The sequence below is a fragment of the Pieris napi genome, chromosome 7, assembly GCF_905475465.1.
Source record: "Pieris napi chromosome 7, ilPieNapi1.2, whole genome shotgun sequence".
Classification (NCBI taxonomy): domain Eukaryota; kingdom Metazoa; phylum Arthropoda; class Insecta; order Lepidoptera; family Pieridae; genus Pieris; species Pieris napi.
This window is the reverse complement of record NC_062240.1, coordinates 6955671-6969287: the sequence shown is the minus strand read 5'-3', so window position 1 is coordinate 6969287 and position 13617 is coordinate 6955671. Positions and strand designations below refer to the sequence as shown.

The following is a 13617-nucleotide window of genomic DNA, read 5'->3' as shown; positions in this document are numbered from 1 at the left end:
GTAGTATAGTGTCTGGTGAGTAAAAAAAATTAGTTAGTCTCTTTGAGTTAAAGATTCGACACTTTGACTCATTGTACTAACAAAACACTCATATGTATTAAAAAAACCTTATAAGCTATCTATAACATAACGCTCTATAACCTCGCATGCTCAAGCTAAAAACATTGAAACAAGGTGAACGAAACTTTATGATAGTTTTATTGGAAGAGATATATCGTATTCGCCGATTATTTATCGGAACAAAAGATTTCTTACACATTACTACGTACGTATTTTTTGCTAGTCTAATAGAAATAATATAGCCAAACGTGTATTAATTTTTTGCTATAGATAAAAATTGTCGATTGTTAAGGGTGCTCCCTTGAGCTGTTAAAGGCGAAAGTCGCTTTCGAGTTGGACACTCAATAATACTTTATTACCTCTTTGAGAAAATTTATGCCGAAGTGCAACTCATGTAGTAGAATAAGATTTAATTATAAGCATTATAAACAAAGCATAGCACTTTCATTAGATAGCATTTATCGCAATTAATAAATTCGCAAAATTCACTATTTTGTTATACGAGAGTGGTAAATATGAAAATAATATCCTCTATTATTTGAAATATCCCGTTGACCCAGGAACCATATATTATGCATTTACTAAATGAAAAAGCTTGAAAAACACTAAAGTAGGCTAGAGTCTTTTATTAATTTGTATAACAATTCTTTGTTTACCTATGCCACAATTGACATTTTTTATTTACTTTAGCGCCATCTGTTTTTGGCAATTGAAACTGTGATATCTATGAGTCATAAAAACAAGAACCAACATGAAGCATTGTTTAACACCATCTTACAGTAGATGGCGTTATTTTTTATATTAAACTGTACTATATAATTTACAATTTTTGTGTACCGACACAAGTTACCTACCTAGTTGGTACTGCTGGAATTTAATAACCGCGTGTCCGTCGCATTTGACAAAGAAGTCTACTTATTAGCCTGTTTCTTTTGAAGAAATGTATCCTTAATCCGCCAGTAGAGGGCACCACAGCTCGACCACGATCCCCTACTCGCCCTATCAAGCCTTTACAGGTCTTACTACATCCAGGCGCTGAGGATTACCAAAGACTTGCTTGTGAAATGGACGCCGTCCATAACACGACAAACAGAAATCAACTAAACTCATCGAAAAGGAACAAACTAAAGAATGAAAAGGAGCCTGCAAGAAATCGCTCGAAAGAGATAAAACCCTTATTATTTAATTATAATAATTTGTATAAATTTTTCAACGAGGTATTAAATAAATATGTTTTTTCTATCGAAGCATCGGAATTCGATAAGGCTTGGGGTTTAGAGTGGTGCTTAGAGTAGTCATTTGACAAGGCACATTAGACATCTGGTACGCATCGTCTTGTGTCTGATTTGTAATTTTTTTTTGCAGGTGTTTATTGCGCAAAAAAGAAGAAGAAATAATAATCCGTTGGTCGAAACACACGACCTGTTAGCTCAACGGGCTTATTCAGGGGACCGTTAACACGTCTAATGAAAAATAATAATTCCTCATTACATTACAGAATGTTATATCGCATTTTATCATTGTCTAGTTTTCTAAAATATAGGTATTTTAAATAACATTACGGTATCTATGTAATAAATCTATTGTAACTTTTGCTATTGCTATGAAAGCATTAAAGCTTTTGCGTGATTTAGACATTCATTGCTATTATGTAAGTTTCGTATTTTTTTCATAAATTGCGGATTTGCATGACTGATATCGTCGGTTGAGCTTCCGCCTCTGATCATAGCAAATCGATCCTTATGATAAAAAATTATATATCTATTTCAAAATGAAAGTGAAAATCTATGATACTATTATTATTTATTAACAAAGACAATATAAATGGACCGAATAATACTAGCGCTTGTCGCTTGTTGCCACAAGGGCTTATTATTACGGCTTAGTAGTAATATATTATTTATTGGATTAAATCTTTTATTTGTTTAATCTGATTACATAAATATCAATTTTTAAAAGGCCGGCAACGCACTCGCGAGCCCTCTGGCATTGAGAGTGTCCATGGGCATCGGTATCACTTAACATCAGATGAGCCTCCTGCCACTTTTTCCCTTGTTCTATAAAAAATAAATTCGTAAAGCCTCCACACAAGATTTATTTAAATAATAAAATACCGTGTACGTAAACAAAATAAAATAAGGTTCAATTTTTTTTTATTAACAATAAGTATATGAACAATACACGCCCTTTTTTATTTTACGTTGAATTGTGTTATACTTCTGTTCATATCAATACTAAATGAGACTAATATATTCTAATTCTTAACTAAGTCGCATACACTGTAGAAAAACGTTTAATATGTAAAAGCACTAGGAAAGAGTGTAAATTGAATATTTCCGTAACATGACCGCACAGTAGATATTAATTAAAAGAGGATTACCCGTGATGAGTCGGCAGAAGGGAGTTGCGGGAACAGGAGCTATTTAAATATTAATTAAACTTTTTTCAACTCAGTGCTCTAGGGTTGTGGCGATAACATAATATTGATGAAATTAGTGCGCTATCGTGAAAATTATAGGCGTTATATTAGAATGTTGTTATTTTAGCAAAACTAGAAGCTTACGAAAATCATTAGTGAACGGTTGTTTATTGCAGCGAATTAATAATATTTTATGTACATCTTTTTTCGTTTATTAATGTTTTATTTATTAGGATTAACTTTTTTATTTTCAATACTTATATTACAGCAATCAATCTGCTAGCAACCCTATTGACGCCGCATCTACGTTTGAAAACAGTTTTTGCCACCGTAAAACTTTAGCAGGTAAAATTATAAATTTCCTCGTAAATACGGCTGGATTGCATTTTGTTTTTTCACAATCAAACATGATGTTAGGTAGTTTGTGCCTACGCTTGTCGGCTCTGAGAGACCAGCCCTGTCATTTTTTGATTTGGCATTCTGAATAGGTGGGAGCTTGTAGTTTATTGTTTATCAGAATGCTAAATCATAAAATGACTGCTTCACGACTGATTTGAGAGCGACCGCCGATGCGAAAACCGCTGTGTGAGTTCGAAAAGTGAGTTACAGAATCGCAGGGCTGTAGGCTGTTTATTTATTACATATATAATTTATTTGTTGTTTATATTAGTACTAAAATTTGTCTTTAAGTTGTACTTACTAACTAAAATGGGTCTGTGTTATCTAATTTTATTATAATTAATCTGAATAAATGGAATTAGACAAATATAGTGCAACTACGATACAATACTAACAAATACAATAAACAATACTGACGTGACAACCGCATGATGATACACTTCACTTCACGCACACACTTTTGCACTTTCTAGTATTGCTCAGTTCATAACTGGCAATCTAATGGAGACATGAAAAGGGAAAAACAATAAACATAAATAAGAAGTATTGAAAATAATAACTAAGAATTTGTACGTAAAATTGTAATTATGTTGCCAAATTCATTTTTAAAAAGTAATTTAAATGCAATGCAGATATAACTTATAATTGACAAATAATAAAGAATTAGAAGCAAAGGAAAGGCATGGTACCCGTATAAACGTCACGGCGGTACTGTAACTTCGTTTTGCTATGAAATCCGTAGGGTTGACGACTTAGATTAGCTTTTTCTAAACCCATTCCCTGTTTTTTGTTAATACAGCCCTACGATTTTACAGGAATTAATTCGGTTCGTGGCGTTACATAATCTCAGGTCCGTTCTGCGGAGTTCTTGGTGTTACCACTATAATGAGTAAAATTTTCTTATATTTACCCGTATGGATATTGAATAAACAAAACATTAAAAAAATATGTAAGTTTAACACTTCTACTGTTACTGTGATAAAAATAAAATAAATCAATGGCGCTACAACCTTTTTAGGTCTGGGCCTCAGATTGCTGTATCTGTTTCATGATCAATTGGTAATCTAAGAGGCAAGTAGGTGATCAGCTTTTTGTTGTCTGCACGCCGTTGACTTTTTGGGTCTAAGGCAAGCCGGTTTCCTCACGGCATTTTCCTCACCGTTCGAGCGAATGTTAAATGGGCACATAGAAAGAAAGTCCATTGGTGCACAGTCGGGGATCGAGCCTACGACCTCAGGGATCAGAGTCGCACACTGATGCCACTAAGCCAACACTGCTCTGTATTAAAAAGAAAAAAATAATTGAATAAAAGTGTCTCGAATAGGGGATGAAAGACTCTAACTGAATGCTGATAGGCGCAGATTAAGAATTTATGAGTGATCTTGATAGACGCCATCACAATGGAGATATACTTTAGCGCTTTGTATTTTAAGATGTTTAAGTTGCTATCATATTGGTAGCAACGGAGACTTTTAGATAGAGAGATTCAAAGTTTTTGGCAGCCCTAGAGACGCGGCGTGGCAGGCTCAATTAGTTCTTAGGGAACACGCGATCTACCCCTACCGTAACTTTGCATAATTCAACTATATTCATTTCGAGAGTGATTTATGCCCGCTGTCTTTATGTTGATTTGGAGACATTGATTATCCTGCGACTGTCGTGTCCTCGTTCCGTTTCATACGACTTTAATCTAATTTTCCATTTGAATTAAAGTGTTGGTAACTTTGGGCTGGTTTTGTATGTGATGTGAATCTCATTTTGATCACTTTTTAATGCTGACTAATAAATGTATATTATCTTATATATAAAATTCTCGTGTCACGATGTTAGTCACCATACTCCTCCGAAACAGCTTGACCGATTTTTATCAAATTTTATATGCATATTCAGTAGGTCTGAGAATCGGCTACTATCTATCTTTCAAACGCCTAAGTGATAAGGAGTGTTCACCCCAAAAAAAAAAAATCTTTAATTTTTATTTTTTTTTATTTTTTTATGATACAACATACCTAAATAGATACAACCCCTAATCTTCACCCCTCTATGATCAACCCTTATTTTTTAATATTGTAGATAGTTATTTTTATTGAACGAGAATAATATTTTCTAGAAATAATATACATGGCAAAACAAATGTTTGCCGGGTCAGCTAGTATTTCTATCATTGTAAGCGTTTTTTTAATTTCTGTTTGAGAAGTTTTAAATCGTTATTATCTCATAATAAAATAAATTATCTTTTTCAAACGTTGTACTTTATATGTGATACAAGTCAAGCCCGTAAATAACCTTTCCTTAACAATTAGTTAGGGGTTCTGTGTAAGTTGGGTTGCTTCAGGCCGATATCTGTTCATGACGGAACGGGATGAGACCCGGAACTCATTATGTCGGCTAATTTACTCCGCGTCCTATAAGGTTTTCCATTTATGATAAGGGATGCGAAATTGTGGTACATGACTCGCCGATCATAAAAACAAACTCTATCTCAAGTCAGGTTGATGCCAAAATTTTTCGGGGTATGAAAGTAAGTTTATTAGATTACGTTTCGAGTGTTAAGGTTGACGGATTGAGAGATTCCACACTTTTGAATTCGGTTAAAAATGTAGGAACATACAAGTTTTTCGTAAAAACATCTATTGTAGCAATAAATATTTTTAGGCAAAATAACTTTTATATAAACATCTTTTATACGAGCGATCCAGAGAAATACTTTAAACGTGTTGATCACATCCGTGGCAGTTTGTCCTATACTCATAATCTTGGGTTCGATTCCCGTAAAACAAATATTTTTTCGGGTTGTTAAGTAGACAATCTGTTCACCAATGTACGGTAGTGTCTTGTGAGAATATATGATACGTGGTTATTTACTCAATAATGCTATTTTAACAAAATTTTCACTCAAATAATTCATTATTCGAGTAATAAAGAAAACAAAAATCACAATAATAAACATTTTATTTCAAAGATAGATTACAATATGTATTTCTTGCACGAAAACTCATTCATATTAACCTACACATTACATAACAAGTGCAGGAAAAGCAATTCAAATCAGCACCGTTATTTTATAATTATTAAAATCCGCATTTATTAAACATAGATTGTGCCTCGCAACTCAATTTAATGACCATACTCAGAGTCCACAATTATCTAATGACAGAACAATTATAATATAATGTAGTGTCGTTAAAACTCTTTATAGTATATGGGTTTCGACCGCAATTTGCAACGGTTTCTTTAACAATTTATCCTATCGTATGCTAGTGGGAAGTTATCTGTTACTCATGTAAAGATTTTTGGGTGTTTTACTCATGATACCTGCACTAAATAAGTATCTTAATTCTGTACATAGAAAGATAAATGTATTGCACAGACGAGATTTGAACGCACCGCGCGCTGTTCAGTTGGTTGAGCGTACGGCAATTCTTTTGTTGCGAGTGACAATGACTGTAGAATAGCAATCGCCTTTTGAACATAAGGATGCCTATTCTTGGACCCTACGTCAAAAAACAAATACTAAAAAGAATACTTAGTAATATGTCCTTACAAAAGCCTTGGTTGTGAAACGACGGACATTGAAGTGATACGGGTGAAGACCTAGATTGTCTCAAGTAACTCTTAAGCAACGACTTTGAGTATGGCCTTTAGATCAAAATTGACGGCCTTGCTTAAAAATATATGTCGTAGCCAACTAGATTAATAAGCCGTTCAATATACAGCCTAGCGTCTTAACTAAACATTGCCGTTTAACTAGCGGCCTGAAAGATGTTCAGCCAGTTTATCAAACAGCTAGACAAATGACATGGATCGATGAGGTTTTATTACTTGCCTAGCCTATTGACTGTTATGCCCGAGTAATACGAGGCTAGTTTTTCAAGCTAGGATAGCAAGCTAGTGTCAGTAAGCTAGTAAGCTAGTACTTCTGGCTTCGTGTAGACAAAACTAGCTTCATTTCTGAGCTAGTAAGCTAGTTTACAAGTCAGGATAATTTTTAATAGGATAGAGTTCTATTTATTAGGATAGTAGCGCTCCCCACCACTGATTTTACTATCCTGGTTTGGGTACTAGCTTCATATGGCCGGCGAAGGTAGTTTTCAGTTAGCTAGTAAGCAGGAACCACGGGTTTTGTTTATTTATGTCACCGCGACGTGTTTTTGAGATTTTAAGATGCCCAAACTAAGAATGGATATTAATTTAAAGTTTGTACAACTGTACCGTGACCATGAATGTCTGTGGAACGCCACCCTTCCAAGTTATAATGACAAATATAAACGTGATTCAGCACTACTACAGCAGAATATCAAAGAAATCAGGCGTCATTCGCAAAATACTCTTATACTCGTCTAAATCTTCATTGCGAAATTGTTCCAATAGTAAAGCAGATGATCCACGTTCATCTCTTATTAAAATCCACGATCTTGTCCACACCCGTTTTTGTAACTCTTCTTCTAGTACGTCTAGTGTGAATTGGCACAGTTTTCGAAGTAACTCATTCAGCCGAATAGTGTTTTTTTTTTTCGCATTTCGCACTACACATCCAAAATGAGCTGCAGCTAATGGTCACTCACTCCATGCAATAGTACTACCATAAAATAACCCTAGCCTCATGTAAACAGAACTAGAATGTTCAAACCAGGTCAGAAAGCCAGGACAGTACTATCTTTCAATCCTAGCTTGAAAAGCTAGCCTCGGAACAAATTATTAGGTAATAAGCTTATTAAGCTAGTTGGCTGCGACATATGCGTAATATGCCTATTTTCTTACAACTATCAGAAACTATTCACTAACCATAGTAATCAGTCTTAAACAATTTTACAATATAGTTTATAAAAAGTTATTATGAATCTTATAATTTAAATAATACTCTAGGAGCAAATTTTGTTACCACAAATTATATAAAATTAAAATTAACTATTAAAAAACGCAGATATGTTGTTAGCTAACTATAAAAAGTAGTTTGAAGGTCAATCGTATAATTAAGCTTGAAACGATTTTATAATTGTATTAAACATTACGAGTTTTTTATTGGTTCAGTGTTGAGACCGGGTCGAAAACCTTTGAATTTTCCCACTGAAAAAAAAAAACAATAGAAAATGTAAATTTGGCACAACAGTCTTGATTACTAAAATTAAATACATAACTTCAAATGATTTTTCGTTAATATTTTATGCTTAGTAAGTTACCCTAATGGTTTTCTTGTGTTGTGTTCGTAAATGTCAAAATAAAAAAAATCTAGACTTATTGCACGGTCACTGGTCGGACTTGAATTCGTGTATGCGGTGATATTAGTTATTTCGACTTTGTATTTGCGTGTTGTTCCCATGAGAATGTAAGTTCGTGCTCCTATTTCACCAAGCCTACTGCTGATAGAGGACAAATCTTTGTTTTTTATTTTTTTTTACCATTATTAATTACTTAAGATGTCATGTGGAGCATGGTGTAATGGTTGCTTTCAAACATTGTGTAAAACAAAAACTTGGCAACTAGTGGCGGAAAGTTTATTGCCAGTTCTACGCCCTTGATTTGAGAACTGGCAGTAAATGTTAAATTAGAAGCATTTCATGTATATTTCTTATTTTGACGTTCATAAGTGTACATTGCGTTACCTACATGAATAAATGATTTTTGACTTGACTTTTTTTTTTAAAGACAATTCACACCTTGTTTCACACACAATTGACCTTGTCCCATGCTAAGCTGGTGAAGCTTGTGTTATGGGTACTAGGCAACGGATATACATACATATTATAGATAGATAGACATATAAATACATATTTAAACACCCAAGACCTAAGCACAACACCAAATGCTCATCACATCGATGTTCGTCTCAGCCGGGGATCGAACCCGGGACCCATGGATTCGCAGTCAGGGGTACTAACCACTAGACCAATGAGTCGTCAAACTCACTAAACTTCACTTAAGTAATAAAAAAGTGTAAAACGTTACATTTTGTTTATGCGCGTAAACTCTGAATTGACTGACAATTACCGCATACGAGCAGTCAACCGATATATAAAATACGTGAAAATGTTCGTAGCATTATTTTAACTGAAATTTAGCACAAAATCAATGCCAGTTAATCGGTTCAACGAACTGAATGGCGCGGAACGTAAACAAGTAATATATATGTATTGTAAATTAAAGTGCAGTTATTTTATTTGTGAAATCATTATTTCATTTCAATCTATATTTTCTATATTTGGTATTGATTTAAATTACGTAGAAGATCTTTTGTTCGTTTTCTAACGCACACAGAGATCGCACAAAATATTGATTTGAAACTGTTTTTATAGTTAAAACGAATATTACTCAACGCCTAACTCTCAACAAACATATTTCAGAATTATATAAATTATTTTTATACAGAAAATGTTTACGCAAGTTTGCGATAGTTTCCACAATAAGAAGTGGTGGTTTTTTAATTATTTTATTTAATGTAGCAACAAAATATAAAAGTAAAAACAAAAGAAAACTAAAACCAAAGGACGATTTAGAGTCTGTAACTATCTAAACCACTGTTCGTATATCTAAATAAAAAATAAATAACAGAAATAACATAATTTCAACCCAACCCTACCTAACTGCTACAAGAGGTGAAATGCGCTGTCAAATGCCCTTCCTAGTTCCTATATTAAATTAGACTTGACGCTTGGAATTATCACTCATATTTTGGATATATGAACCTGAACGATGACTTATATCAATAAATGCAACTTTATATTTTTGATAAAAAACTATTTGTCGATTTATATATTTACACCGACCTCGCTGGTCGAATGCAAGGGCGCACAGCGCTTCCTTCTAATATTAATTGCAACCTAGATACTAAAACTAGACAAAGGTTTAATCTAGGCATCATTACGGAACCTATTTATATGACGTTAATTGCGCCGAAATTTAGACGCGTTAATTTCATTTCATGATCAATTTGCGTGCTATCGTTTGGTTCTGAGCGAATATTCTATTAATTAATTCCTTTTTGTTGCACTTGCATTTGCACATGTTTTAATATTATTAAACTAATATCGAAAATAAATAATTAATAATATGCGTTAATATTGTTCGAAATTAGTGTAATTATCTCTATAAAAATATAAAGCATGAAGAACGCAGATATTATTAAGATAAGTTATGACAATGAATTATATTTAAAGTATAAATAGAATAAGTGCGATGGAGATCAAATTATGACGTATGAGCTAATGGATAAGCCAAAAATATTTTTTTGTATAATTTAATGTCACAGATATGAATGAATTTAATAACAGTATTGAGGAAAATAACTTCTTTTTTAAAACTTTAATCTCTTTAATACTGAACTGACAGGCTTACTAAATCTAATTCTATTATAAATATATCACGATCTGGTGCGCAGTTAAATTAAGAACTGAAGTGTTTTTCTATTCTCTATATACCTGAGATCAAATGATGTAGTTTCGGTCAGGCTGTCGGCAGCCCAGAGCAAAGGGCCAGGATCGGACGCGCCAAGCAGCAGCGACGTTTCCACTCAGCAACGCCACCACGTCATCCAGATATCTTAGAGCCTGCGACTGTGCAGTGAGATCCCGGGCTGCTGCCGCGCACCGACATGCACGCGCCGATTCAGCCTATAACAACAATAATATAGTGTGATATAGCAACAATATATACTTTATAGAAAAAATACATTGTATTCGAATGTTGGCTATGGCAAACCAAACAAAATCGAGTAGTTTCAATTCTTGAGGATGTTTGACGTTAGATTATTATATAACAATAATATAACCAAATCATTCAAAGGCCGGCAACGCACCTACTAAGAATGCGTGTCTATGGGCGATGACTGCCCTTTTTGGGCGTCCCGTAAGCTCGTTTGCCCCCCTATTATATAAAAAAAATAACATTTTAGTGGCCGTTAGATAGACCAAAGGTGGTTTAAGAAAATAATATAAGGTACGTATGATTTAGTTAAAAATAATCATTCATTACAACAGCAACACTAATATAATGACCTTTTATTAAAACAATTGTAAAAAAATGAAGGTGTCAAACGAGTTTTACGACTATTGAACACGTACTTAAAATTCAAAAAGGTTTTGACCAAAATATCTAATTTTAACATTCGTGATTGCGTTAGTCATTCCCACAAATATTCTGCATGTGGATTAAATTATAAAAATGAGGCTAAACAACATTTCCGCAGGGGCTTTGAGGTAGCGAGTGGAGTTCGTTTCCGCCTTCTAAATATTAGAACAAGGGGATCATGTACTCTAATGGTAAATATTACCAGTTTACTTACAAGAATTACTTATGTAAATATTTTTAGTTAGTTGTAAGTCACAAAGTGCAATAAACGTACTACCAATGTTGGGTTTGGTACACGATTTTTAAAATCTTGAATTCTTTGGTACTCTCTTTCCTTTTTTATATGAGTTGGAATCTCGAGTGGACCGATATCATTTGGTTTTGAGGGTCAACAGACCTTTATAAATCTATTAAAAGACGCAAGAGAAATAAAATTGTAAATCATTACAGATAAAAAGTTAATAAAGAGGTAATTGGCACAGATAAGTGATAAAATGAACTCATTAAAATGATTTTGTTTACTAACTGCAAATTGATAAAATGCATATTTTGTATTAATTTTGCTCTACTTTGTATACGGATGATACTGATATAACATTGTTGACACTTATGAAAAATATCAAAAAGGTTAGTCGACATCACAGGAGACCGAAGAACTAGCAGCTATCTCGGACAAAGATTTTGTCAAGCTATTCAAAGTGGGAACGCTGCCAGTATATTATCAACCTTGCCTAAAGGGACTTCTATTAATTATATATTTTAGTTATTATATTTTAAGGTTAGGTTAGCTTTCTTTTTTATTAATTAATCGAATTAATGTGTGAAATACTTTTGAAATGAAGTAACTCCTAAATAGTACGAAAAACATGATTGCTTTGCTGGTTTAATGTTCAATCTTACAAAAATTGTGTACCTACTAAAAGGACGGAGTTCTATTAATTCTTAACTTTTACAGATATTGCAGAGTTTTTATGCGCCCCAAACCGAACAAAATAATATTATTATTGTGTCCACAAATTCTCATCATTAAATATTTTGAACAAAAAAGTCAGCTTAAAAAGCAAACTGTTAACTTCACTTCATGTGATTCAAATTTTAAATTAGATATTTACAAATACAGTGCACCTATTTACATCCGTGAATATCATGACTTTCTAAAGCGTGATCGACTTATTCTACGCGATATGTATGCATTTTTCCATGGAATACTATTTAAGGAAAGGGTGCTCTTTAATAATTTGCTGGTAATATACTAAGGTAACTTATATTATGATCAGAATTTGCGTAAATAGCTAAAGTATTTAAATCTAAGTGTTCACCTAAATCCGGGCAGACGATGCGGTCATCGCCTACTTCCTGATTAAAAGATTGTTACCGTATCCCGTGATATTTACACGCGTTCTTAATAAGATTATGTCGGTTTATGTTATCGCGGTTGAAATAGAGCCTTTGACGTCAATTTTTAGCTAAACCTGAACGAACATAACCACATCGTTCAGAAAATACAAACAATATTAACGTGAAAACGGGAATAATGATTAAACTCGATTCCGCAAATCTGTGATTAAAATCAACACTAATTTTATACGCGGAATTCCATTCATCGTTCCATCGTTCATTATATCGATTATAATCATATGAATTTCGGTGGGAATTTGAATAATTTATCTAAAAATCAAGCCTACGAAAGGAATGTAACGTGGGGCTAAATACTATAGGCTAATTTAAGGACTAAGAGTTTAGAAACCAAACACCAAGCGTGCACTGTATACGAGGTGGTACGGGGGGTGGTACCAACGCGTCAGGGGTCGCGGCGGGTCACCCGGCGAGCCAGCACCTGCATGTCTTCCTGAATCTCCGCGAGTTCCTCGTGAAGATTCCTGGACTCAGCCAGCAACGCGTCCAGGCGCCTCGCGGCCGCCGTTAGTCCGTTTTCGTCCTCGTAATCTTCTTCGTCGTCTTCCACAGCTAGAGCTAGCTTCCCAAGACGCTCTCGCTCCAAGGCCTCTCGGATGCCTCCACCTCGCATTCGAAATTCCCTTAACAACTCTCGACGTATATGACTTCCGCTTCTTTCGTCTTCCTCAGCTTCCCTCAGCTCATCGGCAAGAGATCGTTCTCCTTTCGTATCTAGTTCTTGGTTTCGCGGAGGTGGGCTCTCTCTGTCTACGTTATGTGCTGTCACAGTCTTTTGGAGGAACCTCCAGGTGTCCTCGTCATATGGTTTGACGAGACCTCTCCTCGGCGCCGGTCGCACGATCGATTCCAGCTCATCCCGGCCCGGATCGTCGGGTTTTAGCAACTCCAGGATTCTCGCACGTCGCGGTGAGAGGGTTTCAAACCTTTTCTCTAGGGTGTAGAAGCCGTTAAGCGTATTACCGTGGCACTGTACATCGACACTCATGTCGCGCTCGTGCGGCGCGCGCGAACGCACTGATCGTAGCGGCACGCAATATTCTTTTTAGCAAATATTTTGCCTAGTTAGTTACAGTTACAGCGAAATCGGATTTCGTTAATTAGTGCGCGCGTCTACTGTCACGGCTCAACTGCACCACTTATTGCGATCGTTATGAAATTAAATAAAAATGGGCTAACGTTCCCATAGACAATTATCTTAATGTATAGCAAACAAATATACTTATACATAGCAAACAAAATTTATCTTTATCTTAATG

The 13617-nt window shown here is 34.6% G+C and overlaps 1 protein-coding gene across 1 annotated transcript; it reads right to left on the bottom strand.

Annotated features, from left to right (window-relative positions):
• Positions 1-5812: 5812 nt before the first annotated feature.
• Positions 5813-13401, bottom strand: LOC125051064. The gene is made up of 3 exons (XM_047651205.1): positions 12780-13401; positions 10294-10485; positions 5813-7945 (listed from the first exon to the last, which is right to left on the bottom strand). Exons 1-2 carry the CDS (start codon positions 13344-13346, stop codon positions 10300-10302), a joined length of 753 nt encoding a protein of 250 aa, XP_047507161.1. The 5' UTR covers positions 13347-13401; the 3' UTR covers positions 5813-7945; positions 10294-10299.
• Between the last annotated feature and the right edge of the window lie 216 nt (positions 13402-13617).

Excerpts from the sequence above, each read along its gene's own strand:
- LOC125051064 (XM_047651205.1), bottom strand. The coding sequence starts at position 13,346 with ATGAGTGTCGATGTACAGTGCCACGGTAATACGCTTAACGGCTTCTAC. Across the intron at positions 10,486-12,779 it reads AGATTCAGGAAGACATGCAG|GCTGAATCGGCGCGTGCATG; the intron begins GTGCTGGCTCGC and ends TTGTTGTTATAG.